This window comes from Glandiceps talaboti, chromosome 16, assembly GCF_964340395.1.
Source record: "Glandiceps talaboti chromosome 16, keGlaTala1.1, whole genome shotgun sequence".
NCBI classification, from domain to species: Eukaryota; Metazoa; Hemichordata; class Enteropneusta; family Spengelidae; genus Glandiceps; species Glandiceps talaboti.
The window spans coordinates 12,926,930-12,954,857 of NC_135564.1; the positions used below are offsets into that span (position 1 = coordinate 12,926,930).

General features: G+C 36.1%; 1 protein-coding gene across 4 annotated transcripts; it reads right to left on the bottom strand.

Moving 5' to 3' along the window:
• Positions 1 to 4,660: 4,660 nt before the first annotated feature.
• Positions 4,661 to 27,911, bottom strand: LOC144447059 (KAT8 regulatory NSL complex subunit 1-like). Of its 4 annotated transcripts, none has more exons than XM_078136943.1 (7): positions 27,644 to 27,911; positions 25,999 to 27,252; positions 14,871 to 15,703; positions 14,475 to 14,559; positions 9,713 to 9,954; positions 7,806 to 8,209; positions 4,661 to 6,573 (listed from the first exon to the last, which is right to left on the bottom strand). In XM_078136943.1, the coding sequence occupies exons 2-7, from the start codon at positions 27,240 to 27,242 to the stop codon at positions 5,815 to 5,817; spliced, it is 3,567 nt and encodes a 1,188-aa protein (XP_077993069.1). In that variant the 5' UTR covers positions 27,243 to 27,252; positions 27,644 to 27,911; the 3' UTR covers positions 4,661 to 5,814. The 4 variants fall into 4 exon arrangements, with proteins under 4 accessions (XP_077993069.1, XP_077993070.1, XP_077993068.1 ...); XM_078136944.1 differs by adding an exon at positions 8,426 to 8,440 and having other exon boundaries at positions 7,806 to 8,200; positions 25,999 to 27,911; XM_078136942.1 differs by having other exon boundaries at positions 7,806 to 8,200; positions 25,999 to 27,911.
• Positions 27,912 to 27,928: the final 17 nt, after the last annotated feature.

Here is a 27,928-nt window from a genome sequence, read left to right on the forward strand (position 1 = left end):
GAGCATTCGCGTTTTTTACAGGGAGGGGGGGGGGGCGGTGGAATTCGGGGGGGGGGGGTTGACTTTTACAAAGCAGTTTTTAGGGGGGGTCAAATTTTATATCCAATGGTTTGGGGGGGGGGTCAATTTTTACAACAGATTTGTATGGAATCATAGCAAAAAACAACAGAATTGACAAAAAAATGTACAAAACAGAATACAAACATGTCTTTATTCTGTCTGATCAGGTGATAACAAGTAAAAAAAAGAAAACACAGAATCACAAAAATAAAACTTTCAGGCTGTGGCAATATAATGACATACCTCACTTTTAAAACTCTTTAAAAACAACAGAACTCATTCAAATTAATTTTGGAGTCTGAGAGTGAACCATGAGAGGGATAAAGAGGAGGAGGAGAGCGATGAAGAGGATGAGATGGACGAAGACAGTGAATCAGAAGATGGACATGTAGTGATACATGAATTGGGTGAATCAGAGGAAAGTGACTCGGAAAGTGACTCTGAAAGTGATAGCAGTGACATTGAAAATGAACTCTTTCACACAACGAGACCAGGCAGACAGTGTACTACTTGGAAGTCACGGAACTACATGGACTAGGTTTCATGGTCCATTATGTGATATGTCGAACAAACACTCATATAAGTCAAGTGTTTCATAAATCTAGTATAAATCAAGTGAAAATTTTTTATAGGGGGGGGGTCACATTTTACAATTGATGGATTTAGGGGGGGTCAAATTTTAGAAAAGTAATTTTTAGGGTGGGGGGTTGCTTTTTACATTTAATTCATACCTCAAATTCCACCGACCCCCCCCTCCCCGTAAAAAACGAATGCTCCCTAAATGTACGAATAAATTCCACTTATGTAACATAATGAAATTTATGTTATCGACAATGTATCTGTTTATTATAATGCACACATGGACAAGAGATCATTACACATGTTCTCACACATAGGGGCGTGTAATATTTCATAGATTGTCGTTTTCAAGGTCTGCAGACTAAATATAACAACCTTTTGACTATATATTCCTACCTGTAAGGAGAAAAGAGTATTTCTACTAGTATAGAAATTTATACATTTGTAGCAGCAGGATTCGTACGATATTTTCCTAAGAAAATAGCAATCTAAGCAATATTACGTGTCCCATGTGTTCTCACATGGACATTCTGATTCGATGATTAATTCCACAGTAAACTATCCCATTTTTCTCAACACAATAATTGTCTACAGCATCGTTCCAACAAAATTGATTACATAATTATTTTTTAAGGCAGGCACGCTCAATCAACTCTATACGTCGTGTGAGAAATTTTGATTTTTGATATTACGATCAATCAATTATTTCACCGGACTGTAATCGTCTTGTGGATCACTGGCAAAACTATTATTTTGAACGCAGATTAAATCAGCAAATTCACTTGCATGTATGGAAGGCACGTCCTGAGAGTGGGCTATGCGAGTGATATATAAGAGTATATTAAACGTAAGGTCACACATATTAAATTTATATTGAACTTCAAATTGTTGAAAAATAAGAGGTGCACATATTGTTCATAGATGTGTGTAATCGTTTGTAAACAAAATAGTTGTATACAAACACTAAGGGGAGAACCGTTTGCTTTCTGGGGGGCGGGGGAGGAAGTGGATATGGCAGCAATTTTTTCCCCATCAGCGTCAGATAGCAATTTTTTCTATTGTCAGTCCTGCATCAAATTATTTTTTCCATATGGAGAAGCAATGTCAGGTTTTTTTTTCTGGGTTACCAATTTTGTAGCACATCGCAACAATTTTTTTTACTTCTGTCTGCTGGAACAATTTTTTTTTATTCTCAAGCCATTACGGGATCAAGGTATATTTTTTCTCCTTCACCTTCAGACAATTTTTTTTTCAACCTCCCCCCCCCAGAAATCAAATGTTCTCCCCTTACATGTATTATCTTTATTACAGTCTATAGAGAATCAACCTTTTCGACTTTCTACTTCTCTGCAGTATTTTCTGTCATTATCTCAGTCATCACCACAACGTTGTTAATTGTTCTGAATTATCCATCCAGTTAGCGATCTGTCAGACAGACAGACAGACAGACAGACAGACAGACAGACAGACAGACAGACAGACAGACAGACAGACAGACAGACAGACATACATACATACATACATACATACATACATACATACATACATACATACATACAGACAGACAGACAGACAGACATACATACATACATACATACATACATATATTTTTTCTTCTTCCGATAGTCCCAAAAGAATTAACTACTGCAACGTTAGTAACCCCCACCCCACCTCTATCCTCAATAAAATAAATGCATTATATGTCAAAACTTAAATTTGTTGCGTATGATATCGTCTTTAAAGTCGCCTTTTACTTCAACAAATGTACAACACCGTTTTGACACCGAGAGTACACATAACTTGATAATTATTGGTATTGTTACGTGTCAGTGTGGACGAATATCGTAGAGTGTCGAAAAATTTATCAAGACTCGAGGTTTTACAAGAGGGGTAGCATCTGAAAAAAATTAGATTGACTATAATGGGAAAAGACTGTTTAGTTTGCGCGCGTCACGTTGCGTGTGTATAGCATTTCCATGGCAACGCATAAGAATTTTGACTGCAGACGTACAGGATCAGTAATATATGACGTTTCCTACGTTACACTCCTTAGTCTGTACAGAATATATCTTAATGGCACTGACAAGAGTTGACATCACTGGGTGTCTAGTAATGGAAATAAAATTAATAGTTACGACTTGCATGAAATTCTAAATGAAAAGTTGGAAATAGAGAATAAATCTTCAAAGATGTTTCCAAGTACATACAGTCATGTGTCTTGATATATTTTTAAAGTTTTCTAATTCCACATTCTTACTAATATCTCAATAAAAGTGTTATGTCATAACATAAATTGGTGTAAAGTTATCAACATATCGGGACATATGATAATCAAAGAATGGTTTTATTTCCAGATTTTGGTATTTTCGGACATTACATGTAATACTTTGTTCTCAACTTGCGTATGACATTATGTCATGTTACATTGCATTGTGGATGAGAAAGACAAATTAATTGATGCCACAATATGGTTAATCTTATTACACAAGTGATTAGACTTACCCAGTCCACGTGGGCTATTTGATTAAACATTTGAAACAAAAATGAATACTTTTTTCATTCGCATGAAAGTCATCTGAGTGAGTGATTGAGAAATTTAGAGTGGTGAGATCGTGTATAGCTCTTGGGAGAGTAATAGTAACTAGGGAAAATTAAAAAAAAGGTTGACCACATTTTCCTTCATATAGTCTATAATTTTAAATGAAGGACCAATTCAAAACATTTGAAGAATATGAGACAAAATCTCCCAAGGAACTGGTGCCAGTCTAACAAGTGATATACAGGTGGTATCATAGCCGCGATGGGTATTTGATAAGGAGAGCGCCAGCTCTGTTATTAACAATTTATTATCCCTAGTGCATCGGCTAAACACTTGGTGGCGCTGTTGAAAGATAACATTTGAAACAAGTTGGGATCATTGAAACTTCTATGCAAAACAATAGTTATAACAAATGGTGACACAGGTATTCCCTGCAAAACTTCTTATTGATAATTACATTTTAAGTTTGTACCTGCATAATAACTTGGAAGAAGGAGGGGTTACATGTAATATACTATATCTTGTACTCTCATCTGTAATCAACACGTTCTCGGGTCTTCCCTGGTACGTCCATCCCCCTCCACACGCAGGTTTACCCACCACTATTTTTACCCGGCACCTTTTTCTTTTAATTCTCTGACCGATTTGTCCTGTTATTGGATTACTGCCAAAACCACTGACATTTTGATAATAAAAGGTGGATGGGGAGGAGATATTGTCTTGAATATATCTCTATTTAGATCCCACCATGTTTTCTAGATCCACTGTCATACGATTGTATACTACTTGTATTCAAATTCATAACCCTACATGCATATTACCCATACCTTTTTTTTTTACATATCACATACAAAATGAACACAACCAGGGTCAGTGTTCACCCTAGAAAGTTTTCATTAAGAGGGCTGAAGATCCTTAGCAGATGCTAGTTCAAAGACCAATAGGGGAGCAACAAGGGGTTTGTTAGTTGTTTATGCATACTGTGTTCTGAAATGGTTTCATGAGATTTCTATTTCATGTAGAAGGTTGTGCAGAAATTAGAGGACGCTTTGGCGCACTGGTTACTATATACAGGGAGAACACTACACATTTACTCTACACACTACAATATACTTGTATCCAAGAATCACTATGTTGTACAGTCTTGGCTGTCTTTTATATTAGGCAACCAAAGGGCTCCCATCAAGGATATTTATACTGCACACCACCAGAGGTACTATCTATCATCCTTGGCCTTTGGTTCAGCAATCTTGTTCTTCCGAGTACAGATCTAAGGTCTTATCCAAGATTACACACTATACTGATATACAGATCCCACCTACACATGACACAATGCACTCGTATCCACACTCACTTCAATACATCATACAAAGATTCACTTCTCACAGACATACAATGTGCACATACCAATATGTGTATTGTGTGTATTATATAAAGCACAGAAACAAACAACAATGTAATAGGAAATTAGATAAACACTGAGATGGCAGAACTATCTTTAATTCGGCACTAAGTGCTATGTATGTATCAGGTCATATGCATTTCACAAGAAATCTTCAATGATTTGGTCAATTTGTGTTTAAATACACAAATTCCACCATTTTTTTTTTATCCATACAAGGCTACAAAACTTAGCTATTGAATAAACAACATACATTATGGAAAGCACTCTACTAAAAGGCAAAAAATACAAGTCTTGTATACCACAAGCTTTGTACATGAGCAAAATGTCCAATTTGTTCCAGAACACACTTTTTATTCTTGTTTACTATCTTCATATACTACCAAGAACTTGGGTAATAAGATCTTTTTTTTGTCACTTTTTCCATTTCAGAGAAACTTTTTCAACCAAAATGAGCCAAAATTTTCAGTAACCATGTCAAGCAGATGTGGTGTACTATAGAATATACAACAATATATATATTTTTTCCCCACGAAAAGACAAGTTTGGTCACTTAACAGAAAGAGAAAAACCAAGGAGAAAGAGAGAGGGAAGGAAAGCTCAAAAATAACAAATAACAGCTCTGTACAGAGAACAAAATTAGTGGGTGATAACACTTTCTTTTTAAACTACGTACAACATGTTCAAGTTGGAAATAAGATACACAAGATTTAAACTCGTTCTATCTTTCTATATTATCCTTCCATTTACTTCTTTTGCATTCTCATTATGAAACTACAAAAAACCTTTCACTTGGCATGGTTCAAATATGCTGCTCAATGTTGTTATCCCTTCTACTCTTTACAAACAACCACAACAAAACCCTGAAAGTGACATTGTAGTTTTGGAACTCCCATGCGAACATGCAGGTTGAGTCGGAAAGTAACATACAGTAGTACGCCTTTTTGAAACATTAGTGTAAGTTCTCAAACATGTAATAATTTTTTTTTTCTCTTCTGAACAACACCTCCACTAGGCAAGTAATCTTACACAAGACTACAAACTTGTTTTCACTTGAAACAGTGATACAGTTACCACAAGAAAAGTATACATTTTCTCCTGTACAACGCCAAAAAAGCACAACTTTTCTGAATAAAAATTTCCTGTACATCTTGAAAATTTTCCATTGTATATACATTACAGTGCACATCTTCCTAAGCTAGTGTTATGTCTGGAATAGTTCTTTTCCCCCTGTTCACCTTTTGGCTAATTTTAACACAATAGTTGGTTTAGGTCCATTGCCCTTGTCTGGTGCTATAACTGTCCACTCTGGGTCATTAGGGTCATCGTTATCTTCCTCACTTGAAACCTCATTTTCAAAGTCATCAGGAGTTGCTGTCCGACTCATTTTTTCAAACTCTGTGGTGTTGGTGATTAGTTTTGGAGTATCGATGGTTGGATTCGGCTCCTTTTTAGTGACTGTCGATTGTTTTGGTGATGGAGGTGGTGAACTTCCTTCCATTGCGGCAACTTCTTGTTCTGACAATGGGAAATCCCTGTTTTCCCAAGGGTTCACTTCAATCAGTATTTCCTCTAAGCCCAGCTCCTCTAGGCTTTTGGTAGACTGAGACTTTTCAAGAGGGGATGATTTTTCAGACTTTCCCAGTGATGACGACCGTTCAGACTTTGCAAGTGAAGACGATTTCTCCAATTTTACAAGAGAGGAGACTTTGTCTGATAAGCCCCGCCTCTGTAACATTTCTAAGTTTTGTTTACTGTCTGTTGGCATGTTTAGTGGTGATGGTGTTGCACTGGCTCTGTTTGGTGGTTGGCTGGCCACTGAATTCTCTGTCTGACTTCCATCTGGTGACCAAGGTTCTGGCGTTCCACTTCCGCTGTTAGCACGAGAACGTCCACGCTTGTTGTTTTGAACAAAGCCCAAGTACCTTCGCCGTTCAGCTACTTCACATATTGCATGTCTTTCTACAAAGAGCTCATCGGATAAATCCTCCTTCTATGTAAAGAAAAGAAATGGGTGATAATTATTCAAATCAAAACAAAATTTGATTTTCAATAATAATTCATCCTTATAGAGCACATAACTACACACTGTACACACCTAAAGTGATAAAAACGTTGTTTGTACTTCAACTCCCTGTGAAGCCACTATCACTGTTTTCTCTACAGCACATAGGATGAAATCAGTCACATAGCAAACAGCAAACTTAAATATACTTGCCAAGACTGGAGAACAGTAGAATGACTAAACAAAAGATACAAATTTGCATTCAAGCTAGGGAGTTAAGTGAATATGCTAAGACCCTTTAAGATAACGTTTATATCGTCGACATACATGGCCAGTCTCTACCACATGCCTCATGAATTCACTTCTCATCTAAATGTACAATTATATTATTTGTAGTCTATCTTATACACTCAATACTACATTACTTTGACAATGATACAGAGACTGTATTTTATCTAGTCATGGAAGACAAGTTGCCTTCTATTATTTGGCAAACACCAAGTTATATAACTATCAACTTGTCTTGATAGAATGAGATGTGTAACAGATGTTGTCATCTAATTATCATAAGTGTGAAATGTGAACAGTTTACTTGTATGGGTACTTCACACCAAGATTTAGGAAGATAGGCTCAATGAGTGTGTGAGTGTGTGTGTGTGTGTGTGTGTGTGTGTGTGTATGTGCAGGAGTGCAAAATAATGAGAACACACCTGATAAATAAATTCAATCCTGATGTTTTGAATGAAAATATTCTTTAACAAAGGATACAAGGCAAAATATGTAATGTATGTATGTATGTATGTATGTATGTATGTATGTATGTATGTATGTATGTATGTGTGTGTGTGTGTGTGTGTGTGTGTGTGCATGCATGTGTGCATGAGTGAGTGAGTGAATGGAGCAATGTTACTTCAAAGGTGGTCTGTATGATATTAACATGACATGCCAGCCTATCAGCTAGCATTTCCTACAGCAAAGACCGACAGGGGCTGAACAACATGGTATACTAGTATCTTACAGTCTACTTCAAAGGCAGCACTAAGCAAACGTTTATCAAAATAAATCCCGTCTGTCTCCCTCTAGGGTAGGTAGGTCTTGTGTAGGTGGGTAGGGGAGGTAGGACTTGTGTAGGTGGGCATCCAGTGTCAAACTGCTAGCTTCCCGAATTCTACACAAGGCTAATATATCAAAAGAAGTAGTAGATATGAAATTCTACTTGCCTCTTGTAATTCCTCGTCGTCGTCGTCTTCTTTCTCAACTTTGACATTGTTCAAAAGTTTATTTTTTACAGGATCATATTGATCCACAATTCTCCACCCTGGTGTTGGAATTTCCTTGTAATTAAGCTTCTCCACTCTGGTTGACGCTGCCATGGAATACGGTATGACAATGTTGTTGATGTCAAATGCACTCTCTCCTCGTCGCTTCCGCATATATGCTTGTAATACACTCCCAGGCATTGAGGCAGAAAGTCCTGCAGGGATATTTTCCTTTGTTGCTGCTGTTGACGATGATGCACCCGAATTAGGTGTTGTTGGAGCTGATATTGACGACTTCTTGTGGTGAAGCGTTGAGGGCAGTGATAGGGTCCTATTCCGGTTTTTCTTCAGTGCAACTAAGGGTTCGTTAAAGGGAAAAAACAAAAGAAAATGAATTACACAGAAAAAACAAAATCTGTTCATTTTATAGACTTCTTTTCTACGTGATTTAATCATCAGTAAAATAAAATCCAAGACATTGACAGTGGGATTCCTTCTGAATATTAACGTAACCTAATAAAAAAGTCTGGTATATCAGGGTATGAATTTAACATCTATACTTGATCGTCAGATTTTGCCACCGTATAAAGTTGGTACTCTTGATACAACATTTAGTATCCTGGGGCTACTGCTAATTCTGAGCCATGCTTATGCAATTCTCTGTAATTTAGACCGAAATCTTTATTGTGCATTCCAGTAGGCTTTTACATCAACATTACCACAAAAAGTACATGGAACTGCACAGTGTATTTTAGTGATAATTTTATGTTTCCATCTTACAAGCTGAAAATGTGGTTGGTGGGTGTAAGTATACACTCTCTGAACACTACGTATAAAAACAATAGGCATAGTACAACAGTAAATAATGGCCTGTTTACTAACTGTATCAGTGTCATACCATCTGAAGTACAAATCTTAACTCATAGCAAGCACTGTACTTATATGATGCGGAGGAACTGTTAGACACATATTACACCAAAGGTTCTCTACCAGTATGTTTGTTAAAAGTCCAATGTTCAAATTTAATGTTCTTTCATATGTGCCATTCTCATGCAATGGCATTATGAGGATGAGATAGGATTATTCTTTGTATATTTAAAGGCCAGGGTTTCAATCCCAGGTTCTCACATTAGTGTTATCTTATCATTGAAGCCAAGAGAATTACATTAAGATTATTATTTTGTTCTGGGTCAACTATTTCTATAGCTCTACCAGACAACTGTTTTAACATCTTTACGGATCAACGTGCTCTACTAGACAACTGTCTTTCTTACCCAAGTTTAAATCCTAATTTGACATGGGGCATTTCAGGTTAATACGTAGATATATACCAAGATTCTAACAAAACTTATGGTACCTCACTTTCTGGGGAAACTGTTTAGTTTTACAGAATTCCAATTTTTGTTACCGCGACTTCGACAACTTTGCACAACACTAGTTAGGTATATGATTTAAAATTGATTGTACCTGCATAGACTAATATTAGAAATGATGTCATATTGGTAGTGGAACTAAATCAGTCAGACTTTGAAAAGTTTAAACTGACCAGAAGCTGTACAGGCTTGTGACCTTGTTTACAACATTTTACTACTGTTGTTTACAGTCATGTGTTGATCAATAATTAGCAATTACAATCATGACACAACGCTGACTTGAAGACAACTGAAGATTCAAACTGATCAGATCAGATCAAACAGTATACACATAACTACTTCAGTGTTTTCATAATCATTAATACAGGGAACAGATGTCACTTTTCCCCACCATCTTCTAACAATATATGTGAACTGATTGAAAGTTTCAGACATTATCTTCTCACAAATCAAAGCAACCCATTCTCAAAATCTTCGTAGAGTAGAGTAACTTACTCATTGCTAGTTGGGCAGCTCGTCGTTTCTTGACATCGGTTCGACAAAGTCTATTTGCGTCTACACTAGAGTTCTTTGGGGTGTTAGGTGCCGATGACGGATGGGAATGTGATCTCGACAGAACTTTGGCATCCACTCGATTACTTCTCATCTTGGCCGTTGACAGCAGAGCTGCAGCTGCATTCTTCGCCAATTTCTGACTCGCTCTCCTGACCTGCTGACTATGGCTAAGATGAGGTTTTCTGTAAATAAAGACATCAGTTATGGTATCATATACATCAATTGAGTCATCAGTGTCTTTTGTTAAGAAAAGTAGGTAAAATGAAACCTGGTTCTCGAATCACACAAGCGCACTTTACCCCCCCCCCCCCCCCCCCCCCCTCCACACACACACACACACACCACCACCATTTTGCAAGACATGATATGGAAAGGCATGCAAGTTCTATTTGACCTTCCCTTGTTAGCAAGGGTTCCCAAAACCGAGAAAACCCTGTTCACACTTGCATAGGAGACAAATAGTCTGTACTGGTTTTCTTCAACTACACGTAGGTTATCCGTCAGAATTCTAATCATTATTAATTTTTACCCTAATCTCAAATGCCCTTCACGAATGTCTCAAATGAAATTTGATAAATCGGTAAATCACAGCTTTTGTTAACCATAGCACAAATGTACCAGCAAATGAAAATATTGACTCTCTCTGCCTTAATTTTCTACTATCTGTCTCTACCTTACTAATGCTGACTGAGTAGTTTCATACTAATAATACTATGTCATGTACAGCTGTAGATAGTTATTGATATAAATATCTTTCAGTGGTCATAATTACCCACTATGAAATTTTTATTTCAGCTTACTGAAAAATATACTTTTAATGATAATGGATTTCAAAATCGTATCACAGCCACAAATGGGAACGATATCAATCATAAAAATATTGTAAAAATCTTTAATGTCTAAGGAATTATGTTTTATTGGGATATCAGATAACATAACAAGTCTTTGCAGAAGACAAAGTCCCTCAAATATTTACTTCTATGTAACTAATGGATGAAACCGTTCGTTTTTTTGTTGTGTTTACTCCGAGGTTAGTATTCAGGACCAAATATAAGGATACTGTGGGAAAGGTCACAGCTGGTAATATAGAGACAAATACTTTAAACTTTTGTGACATTTGAGCATCTATTTATGATCTGATTTTCTGTTGAACTAGTTCAAATTAATTCAAGCCATCACAACAGAAACTAGATAAATCACGGCCTTAGGGGAGAAAAAGATATGGGACAAGGTTCAGACACAATAGAGGAAGTCACAACACTATATTTCTTATCAAGTTTTTTCTTCATACTACTACTTATAGTGTCCTTAACAACAAATTCCCCCGCCACACAACATCAGCACTGCTGTCAGGATATGTTTTATAGTACAATTTATTACCAAAATTGCCCATAACTCAATTATTTTGATGTGAAACACAATTTTATTTCATACATCATTGATAGTGAGACATGAACACACAGCCTTGGAGCGACTATAAATTGTCAACAATCTGTAACTCATTACTGAGATTTACCTCATAAACATACTATATCCTGTCTGGTGATACTAGGGTAAGCACTGAAAGAAGGAATAAGTGCACCACAGAGGACTCTAAAATTCTTGCTGTAAGTGTTTCCTTTCCTGCATTATCAGCTCAGACAATGCACTTAATTCCTTTTTACTTTCCTGTGTGGCAACAATTGCATCTCCGTTATTTCATTTTAATGGCTATATCTTTATGACATAGAAATATCACCTTTGTAGTTTTTTTTTCCCCAACAATATTTCCTTGGCAACTTTATTTTTGTGATTAGGGCTAGACTATGACTTTTAATCAAATGTCTTTATAGCAAATTGTTTTTATGTTTCTAGTTGAAGTTGCAGAGTGCCCTTTATGCTAATTTGACACAACACTGACACACGGCAAGTACTTGTGATACACCAACTTCTCGCTCCAGAGACTTCTCTTGGTGTTACCAGCTCAAGCAGCTTCCTCAGATAGTAACACCAAGACGAAGTATCTGGGCTTTGAAATTCCCCTATCCATTACTATGTTATGACGCACAAGGAAATATATTTTGTATCATTTTCAAAGAGGGCACAATGGGTTCGACTATGATATAATTTTACAAAAAATTTTTGAACTTATACATGCACTTAGAAACAATGTTATATATTATTCATTTCAATGTTTGGATTGCTTTTGATATCTACATCATATCCTAACTTTTCACGAGGGGAATATTCAAAATTTCTTGTGTTTGTGTAACATTCCCCAGACAAAATAACATGATGAGCGATGCATATGTCTTTCTATTTGTATGGAAATTGGAACTTAAAACTACACTATAGCTTAGGAGTGAATTCATTTTTCATCTTATTTTGGACCAATGGTTTATTTTTACACTATTTTTCATCGGTTCCCCTTTCCCACAATCTGTGCAAATACACACAGTCACTGCTGTAGTTCCAGTAAATGTGAACACCGAATCAAATTTTTCATGTTTGCTGAATGAGGTAAATGGCTGATATGATCTATGATAAGTTACAGTAACTAGTATGCAAATCTTTAGACCCAACCCCACAGACTAGAATATTGTGGGCTGATCAAAACCAGAAACGTCCAAGGAATAAACAATGCCTTCTTTATGTATGTATCATGTTAACAAGAATTCTGAAATGACCAGTTGAAGTAGCACCAGAACTATGAATTAACTGGGATAGTGTGGGTTATGTACAAATAAAATCAATCTAGGCCTGTGGTCAAATATACCCACTCAGAGACAAAATTGTATGTTGTTGGTGAAAGACTCTTCTTGTGAGTCACCACATACTATAATAAAGTGATAGGGGAATCCCAATTTTGATTTTCACAGGAAATTGCCCATCAGTGGGGCTTGGCAAATATAGTACCTACATACAGTACATACACTGACGGGCAAATGATGTGTACTTTGATTGGCGAAATATGTGTACTTCCAAGTTTAATTTGTGTAGAATACATTGTACCACTTGACAATTGGTCACTTTGTGTTCCTCCCTAGACGGTGACTGGCTGTCTAGCTGCTAAACAGCACATCTCTTTGTTAGCTCTTTTCAGAGGTCAGACCAAGTCTACAAAGACTGACTGACCTTTGACCTATCACACACATTTATATACACTGCCATAGGTTAACATCATTCTATTGATGACAGACACGATACAGGGAGACTAACAAACTATTTACACTATCTGCAGAGAATTGATACCAAAACTACATGGTTTGTCCGAGGTAGAACAAACCACGCATTTCATAAAAATTTATGAATTTATTTATCAGTCACATAAGAAACACACCTACATCTACCTACTGGTTTCCATTGTCTTCTTTTTGCTTATAATGAGATTAACTTGACAGTGATATATGGAATTTAGATTCTATGATTCTCTTGGGACAACCTTTTGCCACTCTGAACAGCAACAAAAAGATCATATGTTCAATGACCTATTTAGACCCTCCTGCCGTACTGTCCAAGTTACATATGAGATAATTCATTTTATATGTATTTAGAACATTTCACTATGTGATTTTATTCACGTCATGCGCAGAGCCAGCTCAATGCACTACTTAGTGTTTCCGTATCTTGACATTACCAGATGAGACCCTAGTAACAAAGGGGTGGATACAATTTAGGTTGCTATACCAGAATTTCGGTGGAATTTGTGTAGATTTTCCTACTCACTATAACCGTAACAAAGACACTTGTCATGTACTTTCTTAATTAATCTTTCCACCCTAAAATTGAAACACGTATTTCATATAGTAGTGACAATTTACACATGAAAATGGCACTTTTATGGCTTTTCAAAAAAGAAAGAAAAGAGAAGTCTTTTCTTTTTTAGGCAAGCGTGGTGGTAAGTAGGTAAACTCTCCTTAGTGCCCCTAATGTATTTTCCCAGAGTTCCGCTGAGTAACATTTAATATTAGCATCACTAAACCTACGCAAGTTTTACCAAATCCTCCAAATATCACGATTCCCAAACATTAACAGAAATGTTGCAATATACCACTGTTTTAGACATCCACATAAATTCTCTCAGGCCATAGATTTTTTGAAAATAATAATTTAGTGAAAACCCATCAACATTTACCCTCTACCCATTCTGCCATCTTCACATCTTCATTCTGAGATTTTGTCACGGTCAGTAACTAGTTAAACTCTATGCAAGCTCCCCCAGGTATTTTACTCAATTACAACTATAACTACACAAAATTTACGACACATGGTATTGAAATCTATGAAAAGATTTATCACATTTACCCCTGTCTGTTACCTAGGTTCCAAAAACATTAGCAAGACCACTAACATTTCAAACATATGTATAAGACACTGACTATTTACTCTCCTGTTACCACGGTTTTCTAACATATGGATACTTGTGTTACTTTCCTTTCTTTTGAATTTAAAGGCTGTTAGCTAGTTGAGAATTTAGTCAGTGTAACAACAACCTCACTGTTTTGTCCCCTATGACAAATGAACACTTGAGGCAATGGAATGACCATTCCGACACTAAGCTATTCTCACTCATGTTCAAATTGTCAAGCAAATGACTCCCATTACTTTGAAATTCTTTTTCTCGTACAATTCACAACATTTCTATTGTTACAGAATCAGTGACAGTGTGCAACAGCACCCAAACATGCCACGCACTCATGTGTTGGTGTGTCTCTCAACTTACTTTTTTAACGGTGATTTTGATGTTTGCCTGTTCTGCCATTCTCCACTTTTCAGAAGTCCTTCAAAGTGTAGCGAGAGTGGCACTTCTGTTGAGAGAATGGAGGAATTGCATTAGACTCCTGTACAAGTGGTCTGGCTACACCTTTCTACAACTAGTCCACTCTCTTTTCGGCTGTCAGCAGGCAACAATAAATCTTGCAATAAAATATTTGACTGAAAAAGACTGCTACTTTTCCAGTAATTCACATATATTGCCCCTAACCTAAAACAAAGCACTGTAAGACACACATTAGTCTTATCCCTCCGATTTTTACTCCAGCTATGATCAAAATCGATGCCCCTCCCCAATATATAGCCAAGTTATATCTGCAAGTTGTACACACAACAGTGTATTTACCTTGAGGGAATGAGAGTACAGGATGGTAGGAGAAGTCCAATATAGCTACTCTTTCACTGAGAGGCATAACGTCTGGATCTACTGACTGTAAAGTGTTGTATCTGCCACCACACATCACACATGGCATGATAGGTGAACAGCAACCACATCGTACTGTTGACAACTTTTGTGCTTTCTTACTCATATGCTGGATACCAGCCGTGTGTAAAAGTTTGCGTTTCCTGAATACACGTATTGGTCTCGTCCTTGCAGCTGTACAGCTACTATCAGGCGGTGATGCCGGAGTCACTTTACTAGGTTCTAATTTTATCCTCTTGTTTGCCAGTTCTCCCGACTCCCCTGACAGGGCGTCGTTCGTCAGTGTGTTACCATGCGTATTATCCACGTATCCATTCATTGGTTTTTGTGCAGGCAGTTTCCCTATGAGTGGAGTGTTTGTCAGTGTGGGCATCGGTGATCTTGTCAAACCCTTTGGTGGCGGTGAACAGAAATTCTGTAGTGACTGATTTAACTTGGCTGTTTGTCTATCCATGTTGCTAATAAGAGTCGAAAGATTGGACGGTGACATGTCATTTCTACTTTCCAGCTTTGCAATTTTTGCTTCAATAGGCGACAACTTCCTACCAAGCCGACTAGTCCTAAGTTTCATGAGATCCTCCGGAGGAGACTGCTCCCCAAGGGAGACCACACCCTTAGTTGCTCTTATTTGTCTGTAGATATCAGTCTGTTGTCTGATTCGGTACTCCAAATCCGAGACTTGGGCTTGGAGCCATGTCCATCTGCTTGCTACAGCTGCTCTATCCACAGCCCACTTCCAAAGTGCTCGCTTGTGACTGCAAAGGAAGAGGACAAAATGTCTGTTATACAGTTATTCTATCAAGTTGATTCATCTGTCAAACCAACTATGTCTGACTACAAATTACTTTATACTGTGCATGGTTGAATCATATGTATAAATATTGATGAAAAGTTAGCAGCTGACAAAACACTCGTGGGATGCAGTATTTGTCAGATGTCTACATCATGTCAAAATCTATTTTCATACATCCAAAAATAAATTGAAATGGTAAAATTTGAATAACTTATATAATACAGAAATTGAAACATGCTGGCAAGTCTGTAATTTTAATTTGTGTCTTTTGTTTAGGCAACAACAAACACCCACGTTGTCCAGTAGTACACCGGTATTAAAATCAAATATTGCAGTGCGAGAATGAATATTCGTGGACTCTGGGTTCATACTTGCTAATGAAACTTTCTACTTTCAAGAACATTTTTTGAATTAGAATTTTACATTAGCAAGTAGTGTTTCCAACTAATACATGATAAATTAATATGCAAATATTAGTCTGAACTGTTTCCATTTGTCAAGTTTACTATAATGAGGTCTGCAATATTCAAATTAAATATTCATATTAATTTTTTCTGAAAACACAAAACTTCATTATGTCATGCTTTGCAAATAACCAGTCTATAATGACCCACTTAAAATCAAATTTGGTGGCTCCACACAAAAATGCAGCAGTCGATGGACACAAGACGATTGCTAAATCCAAACCCAGCACACTTTTGTTGGTAGAAAGACCATGTGTCTTTATAAAGACCTCTGGTTAGGTCATAATCCAAGGCGAAGTGACTAACTCTCACACAAAAATCTTCAGATATTCATACCTATTGGCAGCCATAATATTTTTCAACATATCACAAATTTTTTCAGAGTCCTTGTATCAGAAATACATTCTGAGTAAGAAATTCAAATATTTTAACATTGACCCTACTCTGAGAGATACACATACAATGTATTGTTATTTTTTGGGCTGAACAACAATGCATCTTACATTCTACATTTGCCCCCAAATCGATCAAAAACAAAATAATGTGCTATCAGGTCAATAAATGATTGTGTACTTGATTATTCACAGAAATACATCCTTGTGGCTATTTCTTGCATATTTCATCAACTTTGTAAACTAACTGACCACATGTTATAAAATAATATATGTTACATCCAAGTAGTCATGCCAAGCTATCATTTCTCTACACGTAGCATCTGGAAATTCCTTGGAAGTATTTTTGAGTCAATGATAATATTCAACCGATGTGATCATCTTTGAGCCGATATCCCTTTCACTTTAGTAAATTGTGAACAAGTTGAAAGAAAACACTCATTTTTATGGCTCGATCCTTTCATATTTTCATTGTTTACTTTGTCACTTTGTCTATCAGTCTCTTTATATGAACATCATAAAACGTTCAAAATGTGCCTGTGTATATACATCTCTCTTCAAGTCAGGTCAAGTCCATGTAAAAGACAGGCCACAGCAGCATAGTCATAAATATTTACTGCTCTACACTTTCAGATGAATAGACATTCACACACCTCGTCAACAAAACATGCTATCTTGCCTTGAATACTCTCTTATCTTATTTCTACCTATGTATCACTTCTATCAACAGCACATAATCAATACTTTTTGTTTGCAAAAGACCTATTCAAGTGCAAATTAAAATTCAAGGATGACAGTACAAATAAAATTTGTTCAACCTTTGGAGCATGCAAATCCTCTGTGCAACACTTTGTATTTCTTGACATCGTAATTATGTACAAAACAAACAAGATGGTAAGAAGCCTGTATGTATGGTATGTTTTGTATGCACAGTATCACTCCCAAGGTCCATACTGAAAGCTGTCTTATTTACTACTTACAGTACAAGTACATCCCTATCTATCAAGACTATACATCCATACCTATCACTCCCAACAACTGTTTGTCACCCAGTAAATGCCAGTAACTTTTACGGTCTATTGCATGTATAACATCTTGTCTATTGCAAGTAGTGATGTATGACATCTTGTCTATTGCAGGTACGGCATCATCTATTGCACGTATAACACGTTGTCTATTGCATGTGTAGTCTAGAGGCTATCCATGGCTTTAAATCTGACGACATGGTGAAAGATGCAAGAATGAGTGGAAATTTGGGATTTGCATCCATGACATTTTTTTTTGACTGCTAGTAGAAATTTTCATTACTAAATGGCGAAAGATATCTTTAAATTCAAGCCACGGATACAGTAGCCTCTAGACTATTACTATTACAAAACCTTTGTCCATTACATGTACAACACCTCATTCATCACACACACACACACACACACACACACACACACACACACACACACACACACACACAATCATAGACAGACAGTACAATCATAGACATCCTAGAAATCAAGGATTTACAGAGTTTATATTCTGATTCTCATGTAACTGTTTTACTGCCTTCCCTCACATGAGGTTCATTACAATATTCATATCAACGTAGCGCATCGACAATTTCTGCTCAACTGGAATTTTGCTTTGTTATATTATTAGCTCATATGAAAGGATCCATTCATGCATGTCCAGATGTCTTCTGACAATTACATTTTACAATTTTTTGAGGGTAGGCTTGCAATTCCAAGGCAACTAAAATTTCATAATCAAAGAATGTATACATTACAATAAATATGAAATGAAGCATAAATAAGTTGACGTGTTGCCTTTCACCCAGGTTAAGCATTGTACAATTTATTCAAGCATAATGTTGAACAAGACAACATAGATTACAGATATACAAAGTACTTGGTGCAAAAGTACACAACATGATATTAAATGCATAAATTAAGGGTTGACCTTAAGCTATTGCTGATCCAGCACTAGCTTGGATAGGTCAAAGGTCAAGTAGCAGGTTCAAATTCCTTCCCCATGTATTTGTCAATACAGATCAGTTTACTAATGTTACCATTTAAAAAATAAATAAATATCACTTTCAAGGCATTTACTTTGATGCACTTATATTTCAAGCTTTGTCAGAGGTTGTTCACCTATATATTTAAAATGTATGTATAAACCTAATTAATTTGCCCATCCAATACAAACCCTACTTATTTACCCTTCCTAATACAAACAGCTCCATAAGCACTGCAAAAATATAAAGAAAATTTGAAAGTTTTCCCAGCTTATTTACGCATTCAAATACAAAACGTCAGAAATCTGTGAATATTTTTCTTCAGTAAGAAAGTATATAGCATTGCATAATTCATATTGTGAAATGGCAAGCTAAGAATAGTTGTTAGCAAAATTTGTACATAAACTTTTATTGAAGGTATGCCACATAAAACTGACGAAATATGAATATTACAAAGATGGTTACAGTTATGGTTAGTTGGTTTTACAGTGTACATAGTGCGGGTATAATGAAATATGAATACGCCAATTCCCTATTTGGTACATGATAGACAGGTACACATAACACCTGTTTAATTTAGTGTTATGGTTAGTTGGTTGTACAGTGTAGGGTAGAATGTATTCTCAATACGCCAAATCCCTATTTGGCACATGATAGACAGGTACACATAACAACATGTAACACATGCCCTAAGAAGACATAAACAACACAGAGACCATTTGGAAAACCTGAACTGGACACTCACACAGGAAAAAAAATTCCATATTATAAATAAACGAAAAAAATCTCCCTACCCCACCTATTCTAAAATTGAGCGTAATTGGAACCACAATTTGTTTTATTAGGCCTAATGTGAATTTCTTGATAGGATACCACTGATGGAAAAATTATACATAATTTAAGTTTCTTATCCTTTGAAGCAAGAACTAAATAGAAAGAACTCAGTCCAGTTGTTTACAGTATCAATTTGTTGCAAAACAGTTATCGTCTCTAGTGTGTCGTCATTGAAATATTTTAAGTGTCTTTGTCCTTTCTTTATATGTTTTAAGTTTTAACCTTTATTATTTGACCATTCGGCCACAATATTTGGAAATAAACTTGTTATTATTATTATTATTATTATTATTATTATTATTATTATTATTATAATTATACACAACACAGGCTAAAGATAATTATTATTCTCACTGGTTTTTTTTACTAACAAGAGTTATAGTGATAAAGTTACTTATTTGGGATCTGGTTGTGACGCAAATTCATATTATCAAAGTTAACCTTCACACACAAATATATCATTTTGATATTGCAATATATCTGGAAGTCTATCCCTAAAGATATAAAGGACACTACACATTGTGTCCACACCTTTCAGTGTATTTAAAATTATAAATTCACTCATTTATATTTGGCTATTTTAGAAATTAAAAAAAAAAAGGTTTTGGTACATTTAATAAATGTTTTATATTTTCACATTACAGCCAAAATTAGAGGATTAGATTCAAAATTAGATGATGTCATCAAAGGTTTTTGTTTCCTTGCATATATTATGTTAATAAGATAACAAGGTTATAAGGCCTGGCGATTCTCTATAGGTGAATGACCCAACAAGGTCACTTTGACTTCTCATTTTTACACATAAATAGTAGAAGGCTCAAAATTAGCATGCATGGACCTCTAAACATTGTATCTAGATAACGAAATTCACAGTAGTCTGGAGCACACAGACTACTAAACATTGTATCTAGACGACAAAATTAGCAGTAGTCCAGGCACCCTAAACATTGCATCTAAAATCAATTCTACATCTTTGTTGCTGACTACATAACTTTAAACCTTTTACATTTGTTTTCACTCGATTTATTTTGTATCCGTTAAAAAAATCATGTCTATTTGGGTACCTAGTCTGAAAGGTTCAGTAGAGTAGTTGGTCCACTTATGTAACCAAAACTGGATCTTTTAGGCTATTGGGTACCAGAAAACACATCTTCATGTTCAATTAAACGTTGATGCCAAATAAATATTTATTCTCTATCCAAACAGTATAGAGTATTTTTTTTAAATATCTTGGTCAAAAGAGAGGAAGAGTAGGAATTATCCAAACAGTATAGAGTATTTTTTTAAATATCTTGGTCAAAAGAGAGGAAGAGTAGGAATTATCCAAACAGTATAGAGTATTTTTTTAAATATCTTGGTCAAAAGAGAGGAAGAGTAGGAATTGTAAAATACAATTTTACTTCATATGCTGAGATTTACCACCTCAAAAAAAACCCCGAAACATTTCTACCATACTTCAATTTTTGTCACATGACCTATCAGGACTACTGTCACGATTCACTCTGAATTATAAATATCTCCACTGTTTGACTTCTTTTATGGTTTGAATGCTGACATGAATAAATGACCTACCTATAGTCACGACACGATGCCAATAGACATTCAGCATTTTGTACATTGATAATATTTGATAAAATGCTACTCTGGACTCAAACTGTGCTGTGCACATTTATCTAAAACTTTAAAAGATAACCCTTATAAAAAGCCGGGGAATATATATATCTAGTTGTAATTGAAACCCTGGATGAAATTCATTTTTTTGTGTGCTGCAAGTCTAGTAACTAAGTTGCATTCATTATTTCCCAACCCATTAGTCTGAGACATGGGGTTACCCAACTTGAATAAAAAGGTCAGCCTTGGAAAAATGACAAGGAACAACTGAGACGCCTGTGGATTATTTTTCTGCACTGTTTCTACAACAGTACATTTAGTCCCTCCTAAAAAAAATCAACATTGTCTAGCAGTAGTGTAAATCCTTTCATAGCCTGGACTGCAAGGAGTGGGAGGGGCTCATTTGCATGATAAGGAGAAGGGCCAAGCATGAACAAAAGACAAGGGGTCACAAAACAACAATGAATGCAATTGTTGTGTCATCATGAACGTACAACATCTGTTCCCATGTAAAATTCCTTCACAGCCTTGTAGTGTTTGATTTAACCCAGGTCATTGGGTTGACCAGACCATAGGTTACATGTAAATATCCTTGGTTGCATGATAACAGAGAATTGGCAGAGGGCCCAGTTGATCCAAAAATTTCCACATCTGAAAATCATTCCAACCTTCACAAAAACAGGATGTAATTAGTCAAAATTCGGCCATGAACTTACTGGGTATGACAGACTAATGGTGTTCTTAGACTCCATTTATTTCTACCCTCAGAATCAATTATATCAAATTTGTACAATGTACTATTCTATTATATTAGTTTTGGTAATAACAAAGCTGCCATGTACATGTAATTAGCATATTTTCTTTCACTGTATTCATTATAACATTACCTGATTATACATCACTGCAACAACAATTTGCTTATATGAACATTTTCTTATTATTTTCCTAGGATATTCACATTTTTTCATCGCTTTAATTCACAAGCTTTGTTCAATTTTGTTAATCTATTCGGAGTCATATTATTGTTGCAACAGCCAACCAAAAATTCAATAGTTACTACGATACTATGCAGTGAATGAATGGCCCCAAGCAGCCATTTCAGATATTGATTTTTCCACATTTACATAAATGCTTACAACCTTTTGGCATTACCAGGAAACAAGACACACAAAATGGTGTCTTTAGCACTCGCTTTTTTGTTTTCAATTTCGCACGCAGCCAGGTCTACCCTTTAATTTAATGTCAACATATGGGAAGGGAACTACTTTCACTTTTAATAGCCTACATGCATGTGTGACGTCACAAAGGGCACATCACATGACGGTGATGTAAGCTGCTATTTATAGCACACCTATGATAAACTGGCTGGTGTAATGATTAAGCTTTCCTACTGGCCTCATTTCCTAATACTTTGAATTGATATGGAATTCCTTGGTTGATTCCCATCTTATACTCACAGACCTCGTCTGGATACATATTTTTTTTGTCAAACATGACATTTTTCCCTTTGGTAAAATGTAAGTAGTAGAAAAAGAGCTTGGCATTCAACGCAATCCCAGTTACAATATACATTAGCGGCTACAATTGCTCTCACGGGAGTTTAGATGCAAAGATTGCAAAACATGACATGAAAGGGTGAAGTTATGGTTTGAGAGAGGTTACAGAAATGGGCACACAGTAATGGTTCCATTTATGATTTTACTGCCACATCAATGTTTACCTATTGAACTGAGATAAAGAGAGAAGTGTACCAACTAAAAATAAATTCTGTTCTGGCAAATTTTTTTTAAGCCTTTCACAAGCCTCTAAGTAATTGAATTACACAAATTCTCATTATCTACTTCTTGAAAATTAACGAAACTCGCTACACTCAACATAAAATTCAACACATTAGTTGACATTTCCTGTGGTTCACATACTTCCCTAATCGACCATTTTGAACATTTTAAATGCTTTATCTTTCAACAGAATGTTTGCCTAGTTCATAATTGATTAGTTGTGTGGGTAGAGCTGGGTAGCTTTATTAGAAATGTCTTATCAATGTACTTCATGCCCTATTTATATTCAAAATAAGAAGTTAATCTCAATAATTAATGATTAATAATTAAATATCCCATCCCTTGAAGGAACCGTACTGCAGTGATATGGTAAACCATTTTATAAATGTAAAGGATGTATGGTCAAACACAGTATGAAACATTCTTGATCTATTGATCTATCTTCATGCCAATCTGGAATTCAAATCTCAGACCCAATAAATTCATACCATTTAATGCAACTCTACTGGACTAGAAAATTTATTCAACTGACCTGTAATGCCAACTTACAGGTAATGATTAACCCCTTTGTTCAACATCATAGTATGCAAAAATAATAATTTATGCTGGTAATATGTTATTATGATGACAACTTGGCCAGTCTAGTTCTCCCACAGGAAGTCAAACTCAACACATTTCTAACTACATATCCTAGGGAAGTGAAAGCTGATAGGTTCATTGCTACAACAATACAGACTGACCACTCCTTGGGTCAAATTACACCCATGTGATGGCTCACTGACTTGCTTATGTAAAGGAAATTTCTACTCTTTCAAAAGGACAAAAGTATTTGCAATTTACGTATGGGATTGTATTTCACATACTGGCAACCAACATCTTTCATAAAAAGAGTATTTTAGATGCCTAATTCTTTTCAGGAAGGTGTTTAAAAACTTCATGAAATTTTGATTTCATCCTTAGAATTGTGTTTCAAATCATCTCTGAACTGTATGCAACTGTACTCAAGACCCCTATCCCAGTAGTTACTTATTTTTGGACAGTTGGAAATGCACTCTACAGCTGATTCTGTACACCAAACATTTACAATTGGCAGATGACCATTTCTATAATTCAGTGACATGAATTTACTTTGTTTTACTATGAATGTTTGCAAATGCTGACCAAAGAGATTGTGGATGGTGATATAGTAACAGATTCACTGTGTAAGCACTATGACACAATGTTTAATTTCAGTAGAAATTATTTCAGCCACTTTATACACGTCAGACATCATAGGACAATCTCAAGTGACACGTTGCTAAAAAATCCACGGTTTAGAGTGGTTTTTTAGCCTATACTAGTTAAAACTTTGAGTATCGAGTATTCATTATTTACATTCATTATGTACCTATATTTACCCATTGACCACATGATTGACCCCCTGTTCAAACCTGAACTTTTCTGTCTATGTATCACATTTCAAAGTCTAATTTATAGAATAGGGGCCCCTATACTTGAACAATTCTACAGAGAAACTGTGAATGACTTGCTAAAATCTATTGTGTCATGCTATGCAGGAAGTCTGCACACAATAAATTCATTTACAATCATGATTTAAGACAATTTTCTCAATAAACATGTCAATCTGCTCCTTTCCTTCCATTATCAGCATTTATTACTCTGCATGTGTAAAATGGAATTTTACATCATGTGACATGGTTATCTTCCATATTAATCTTTAAAGGAATACTTCATATCATTGTCACAAGACAAGAGCTCAATTATCAATTTAAACTGTCACAATATCTTACACAATTTTTTTAACACCTCTTTTTAAAACAATGGAATGTCACCTCTGTATCTCTTCCAATATGTTCATGCAATTCTCACTTAGAATTGCCCTATCAACAAACATCTATGGGTCAACCATCCACCTCTATACACTACACATAATTTATTAGGTCAAAAATATTTCTGCTAGTGTATTTATACCCAGCTACCCTATTCTTAAAATTAAAAAATATTTGCGGATAATGTTTGGGTATTTTGTGAAAATTTATCTGTAAATTTTGAAATATCGAGATATTTATAATGCATCATGAACTCACATGAACAGTAGGTTTGGCAAATGATTTTGAAAAGGAGACATATGTCCAAATTTTGTGCCTAAATTTACCTTGTCTTGATATACTGATAGTAAACTGACTTGGTTATCAAATTTTGAAATGAAAATGTCTTGTTTAATGTGATATAGTCCATGATTTGTTATCACGAAATAGGGTTTAAAAAAATAAAACCTGCGATAAATTTGAAGCTTTCACTGAGGCAACTTCATTGGTGAGTTGCATCATGTCTGGAAATTACCAACGTACAAAATTATTCCCATCTAAATAATGATGGTTTCAAGGATGGAGAATGTAATGTACCACAAAAGTTGTTGGAAAATCATATTTAGAAAGTGGGCCCCTTTCTACAAATATCACAACCAGTAGGTCAATTTTTATATGAAAATCAGTCACAATGGGACCCTCCTATCTGCAATGGTTTTATGTATATCAGCTTTGACAGGATGTTGACTCAACTGAAATGATTCAATTTTTCCATGCAAAACTGAGTTTATATTTGCCTTCACAAGATTAATTTTTGAAATTTCCATTATGAATCAAAACATGTCTTAGAAGAAATGCTACTACATATTCACAAGTGAATCACTTCTAAAACGTTAATCATGATGAAACCTACACATAGTCAAGAATATGACATGGTTTATCAACATTTCCTTCAGTTTCTTGAGAAGCTCAGGGTTAAGGTCAAATGAAGTGGGATATTTTAAATGTACTTTATGGATGGTGACCTGGGAATGACCCCTTTGATTAGGTGTGCATCAATACCAGTATCTGGGGAAACAGAACTAGTACAGATAAATTTAGCTTTTACTGCCTTCAAGTACAAATACCTTCTAAGTTTTATACCAGCCACTTACCAGCAACCGTGAAATGCGTTAGAATGAGTATATGTGCATTACCAAAATAAAAGATGCAAACACTTTCAAAACCCAGTTTCCTTCATCCCTGTTACACCTTATGTGATAGTATATTATTATACAATCCGATGGAATGCCAAAGGAGACAAAAGGAGTATTGGGAGGAAGGAGGGAGGGTAAAATGACGTGGGTGCATTCAAGTAATACTTACACTGGTATATGTGCATGTCCCTTGTTGTCACTGGCAACTACATCTTCTTCATCACAGCTTTCACCTGAACTACTCTCTGTAGCATCAGAGTCGATGCAGCTTTGCAAATGTTTGACACCAGCTTTCATTAGATTTGAAGTGTCTCTAACGGCCCTTCGAAATCTCTTGCTATGACTTGAAGAATGATTTCCATTAGTCCTGTTGAGCATTTTCCTTGACAAGCTGGAATTCGGAAGGGCAGTGTTGTCTTTCTCCGCCTGTTGTACCAGTCCAAGAAGAGTAGGTGTATTTGTTTTAGTAGGGTCAAGCTTACTTGAGCTAGTTGCATCTACTGCATCTGTATTATTGCCAGTTGCAGCCAGTTCTCTTGCTGCCAGTATCTCTTGGTTTTCGTGTTCCACAAGGCCTCCCATTTGTTGATGGGAATGATTATCCAACTGTTTGTATTGTAGTCTTCGAAGTCTTCTCAATAACCTCATGGCTCTTTTACTCAGTTCCTGTTGTTTTGACAGAGAGTCTGTTGTTTTACCTGAGATCACAACTTCATCAAGTTGTTCCATCTGGTTGTTGTTGTGGTTTTTGTTTGGGTAGCTGTCATTTTCTGGTTCAATCCCAGTTGTTAAATCTTCAATGAGATCATCAGTAATTACACTCCTAACTAAATGTGCTTGTGTTTGGAGATCATCACTGCGATCTTCAGCTTCGTTATCAGTCCCTGATGGACTAGGACTTGCTAAAGGGCCTGTATCAGAAACTGTTGTTGGTGTCTGTGGTGACATTGTCGTCGTTGTTGACAGAGAAGGTGATAAGGACACGTTATTACACTTCAATGAACCTGGAGTTCCTATTTGAGTTTTGGAAGAATTATTATTCATCGTATTTGTATGGTGATTTATAGCATCGCCATTCATTAACTGAATGGACGACTTGAAAGCTTCTCCCATCAGATTTTTCCTAATCTTCTGAGGGTCAAAATTGGCACACAACGCCCTTGAAGTCACACGTGGTGATGTAGTAGTATGCAGATAGTTGTTGCTATTACCGTTCTGATTACTGACTTGAATAAGATCTCGACAACCTACCAGACTCTGTTGATTTAGGACTGATGTTGGATGACCAGAGTCGGGACTGTCAAGGCTGCTTGCTTGTGCTCCCTCGTGTTCCGTGTTCTCCGGAGTCGGCGGGAGTTTAAAACTGCGAGGCTGGGCCGCTGCTTCAGTGAGCGCGGGCGCCATCGCAGCCATGCACCATAGCCTCAACGACAACGGAGAAAACATAAAAATGTTAGATACATTGGGACTAACTGATGTTCTGAAATTAAGGTTATACTTGATTTGTATGATGTGACTAGTGGCGACCAAAACAAAGGGTTCCACTGACGACTTTACTCTCAACTATTTCACGACAACCACAACATAATAGAAACTGAAATTTACGAATGTGCTCACACCACGTGACTCGGGCTCGATTTCCTGCTCAATTTTTCGACCTCTGTTTTTAAATGTTTACACCCGTTTCTCTTCGATAATTTTATGAACGCAACCTCTGTGAGGTTATGTTTCGTTGATCGATACCTGCCGTAACCTCTACTCCTCTCAGGAAATTCCAAGATTTGGGGTAAAAGAAAAATAATAGGGATAAGTACCACGTGACCGGGCCACGTCTTGCACAAACAGTCTCGTCTTCTGCGTTGTTCCCACCCAATATGCCACTTTTCAAATCGACGTTACAGCACCTAAAAATCCACCGTCAGGTTTAAAACTTCGCAGGGTGATTGCGGATATTCCTCTCTATCACACAGTACCAATACTTTTGAGTTTAGCGGCTACCACTTTTCGTAAAATGTCATTGAAGTGAGGTTGGCTAATGGCGCGCTTATTCCTTTTTCGCAAAACTACAAGACCACCACAAAACAAAAATGTGGGCGATT

Excerpts from the sequence above, each read along its gene's own strand:
- LOC144447059 (XM_078136944.1), bottom strand. The coding sequence starts at position 27,275 with ATGTTTTCTCCGTTGTCGTTGAGGCTATGGTGCATGGCTGCGATGGCG. Across the intron at positions 15,704-25,998 it reads GGACATGCACATATACCAGT|TCACAAGCGAGCACTTTGGA; the intron begins GTAAGTATTACT and ends CTTCCTTTGCAG. Across the intron at positions 6,574-7,805 it reads ACGACGAGGAATTACAAGAG|AAGGAGGATTTATCCGATGA; the intron begins GCAAGTAGAATT and ends TTCTTTACATAG.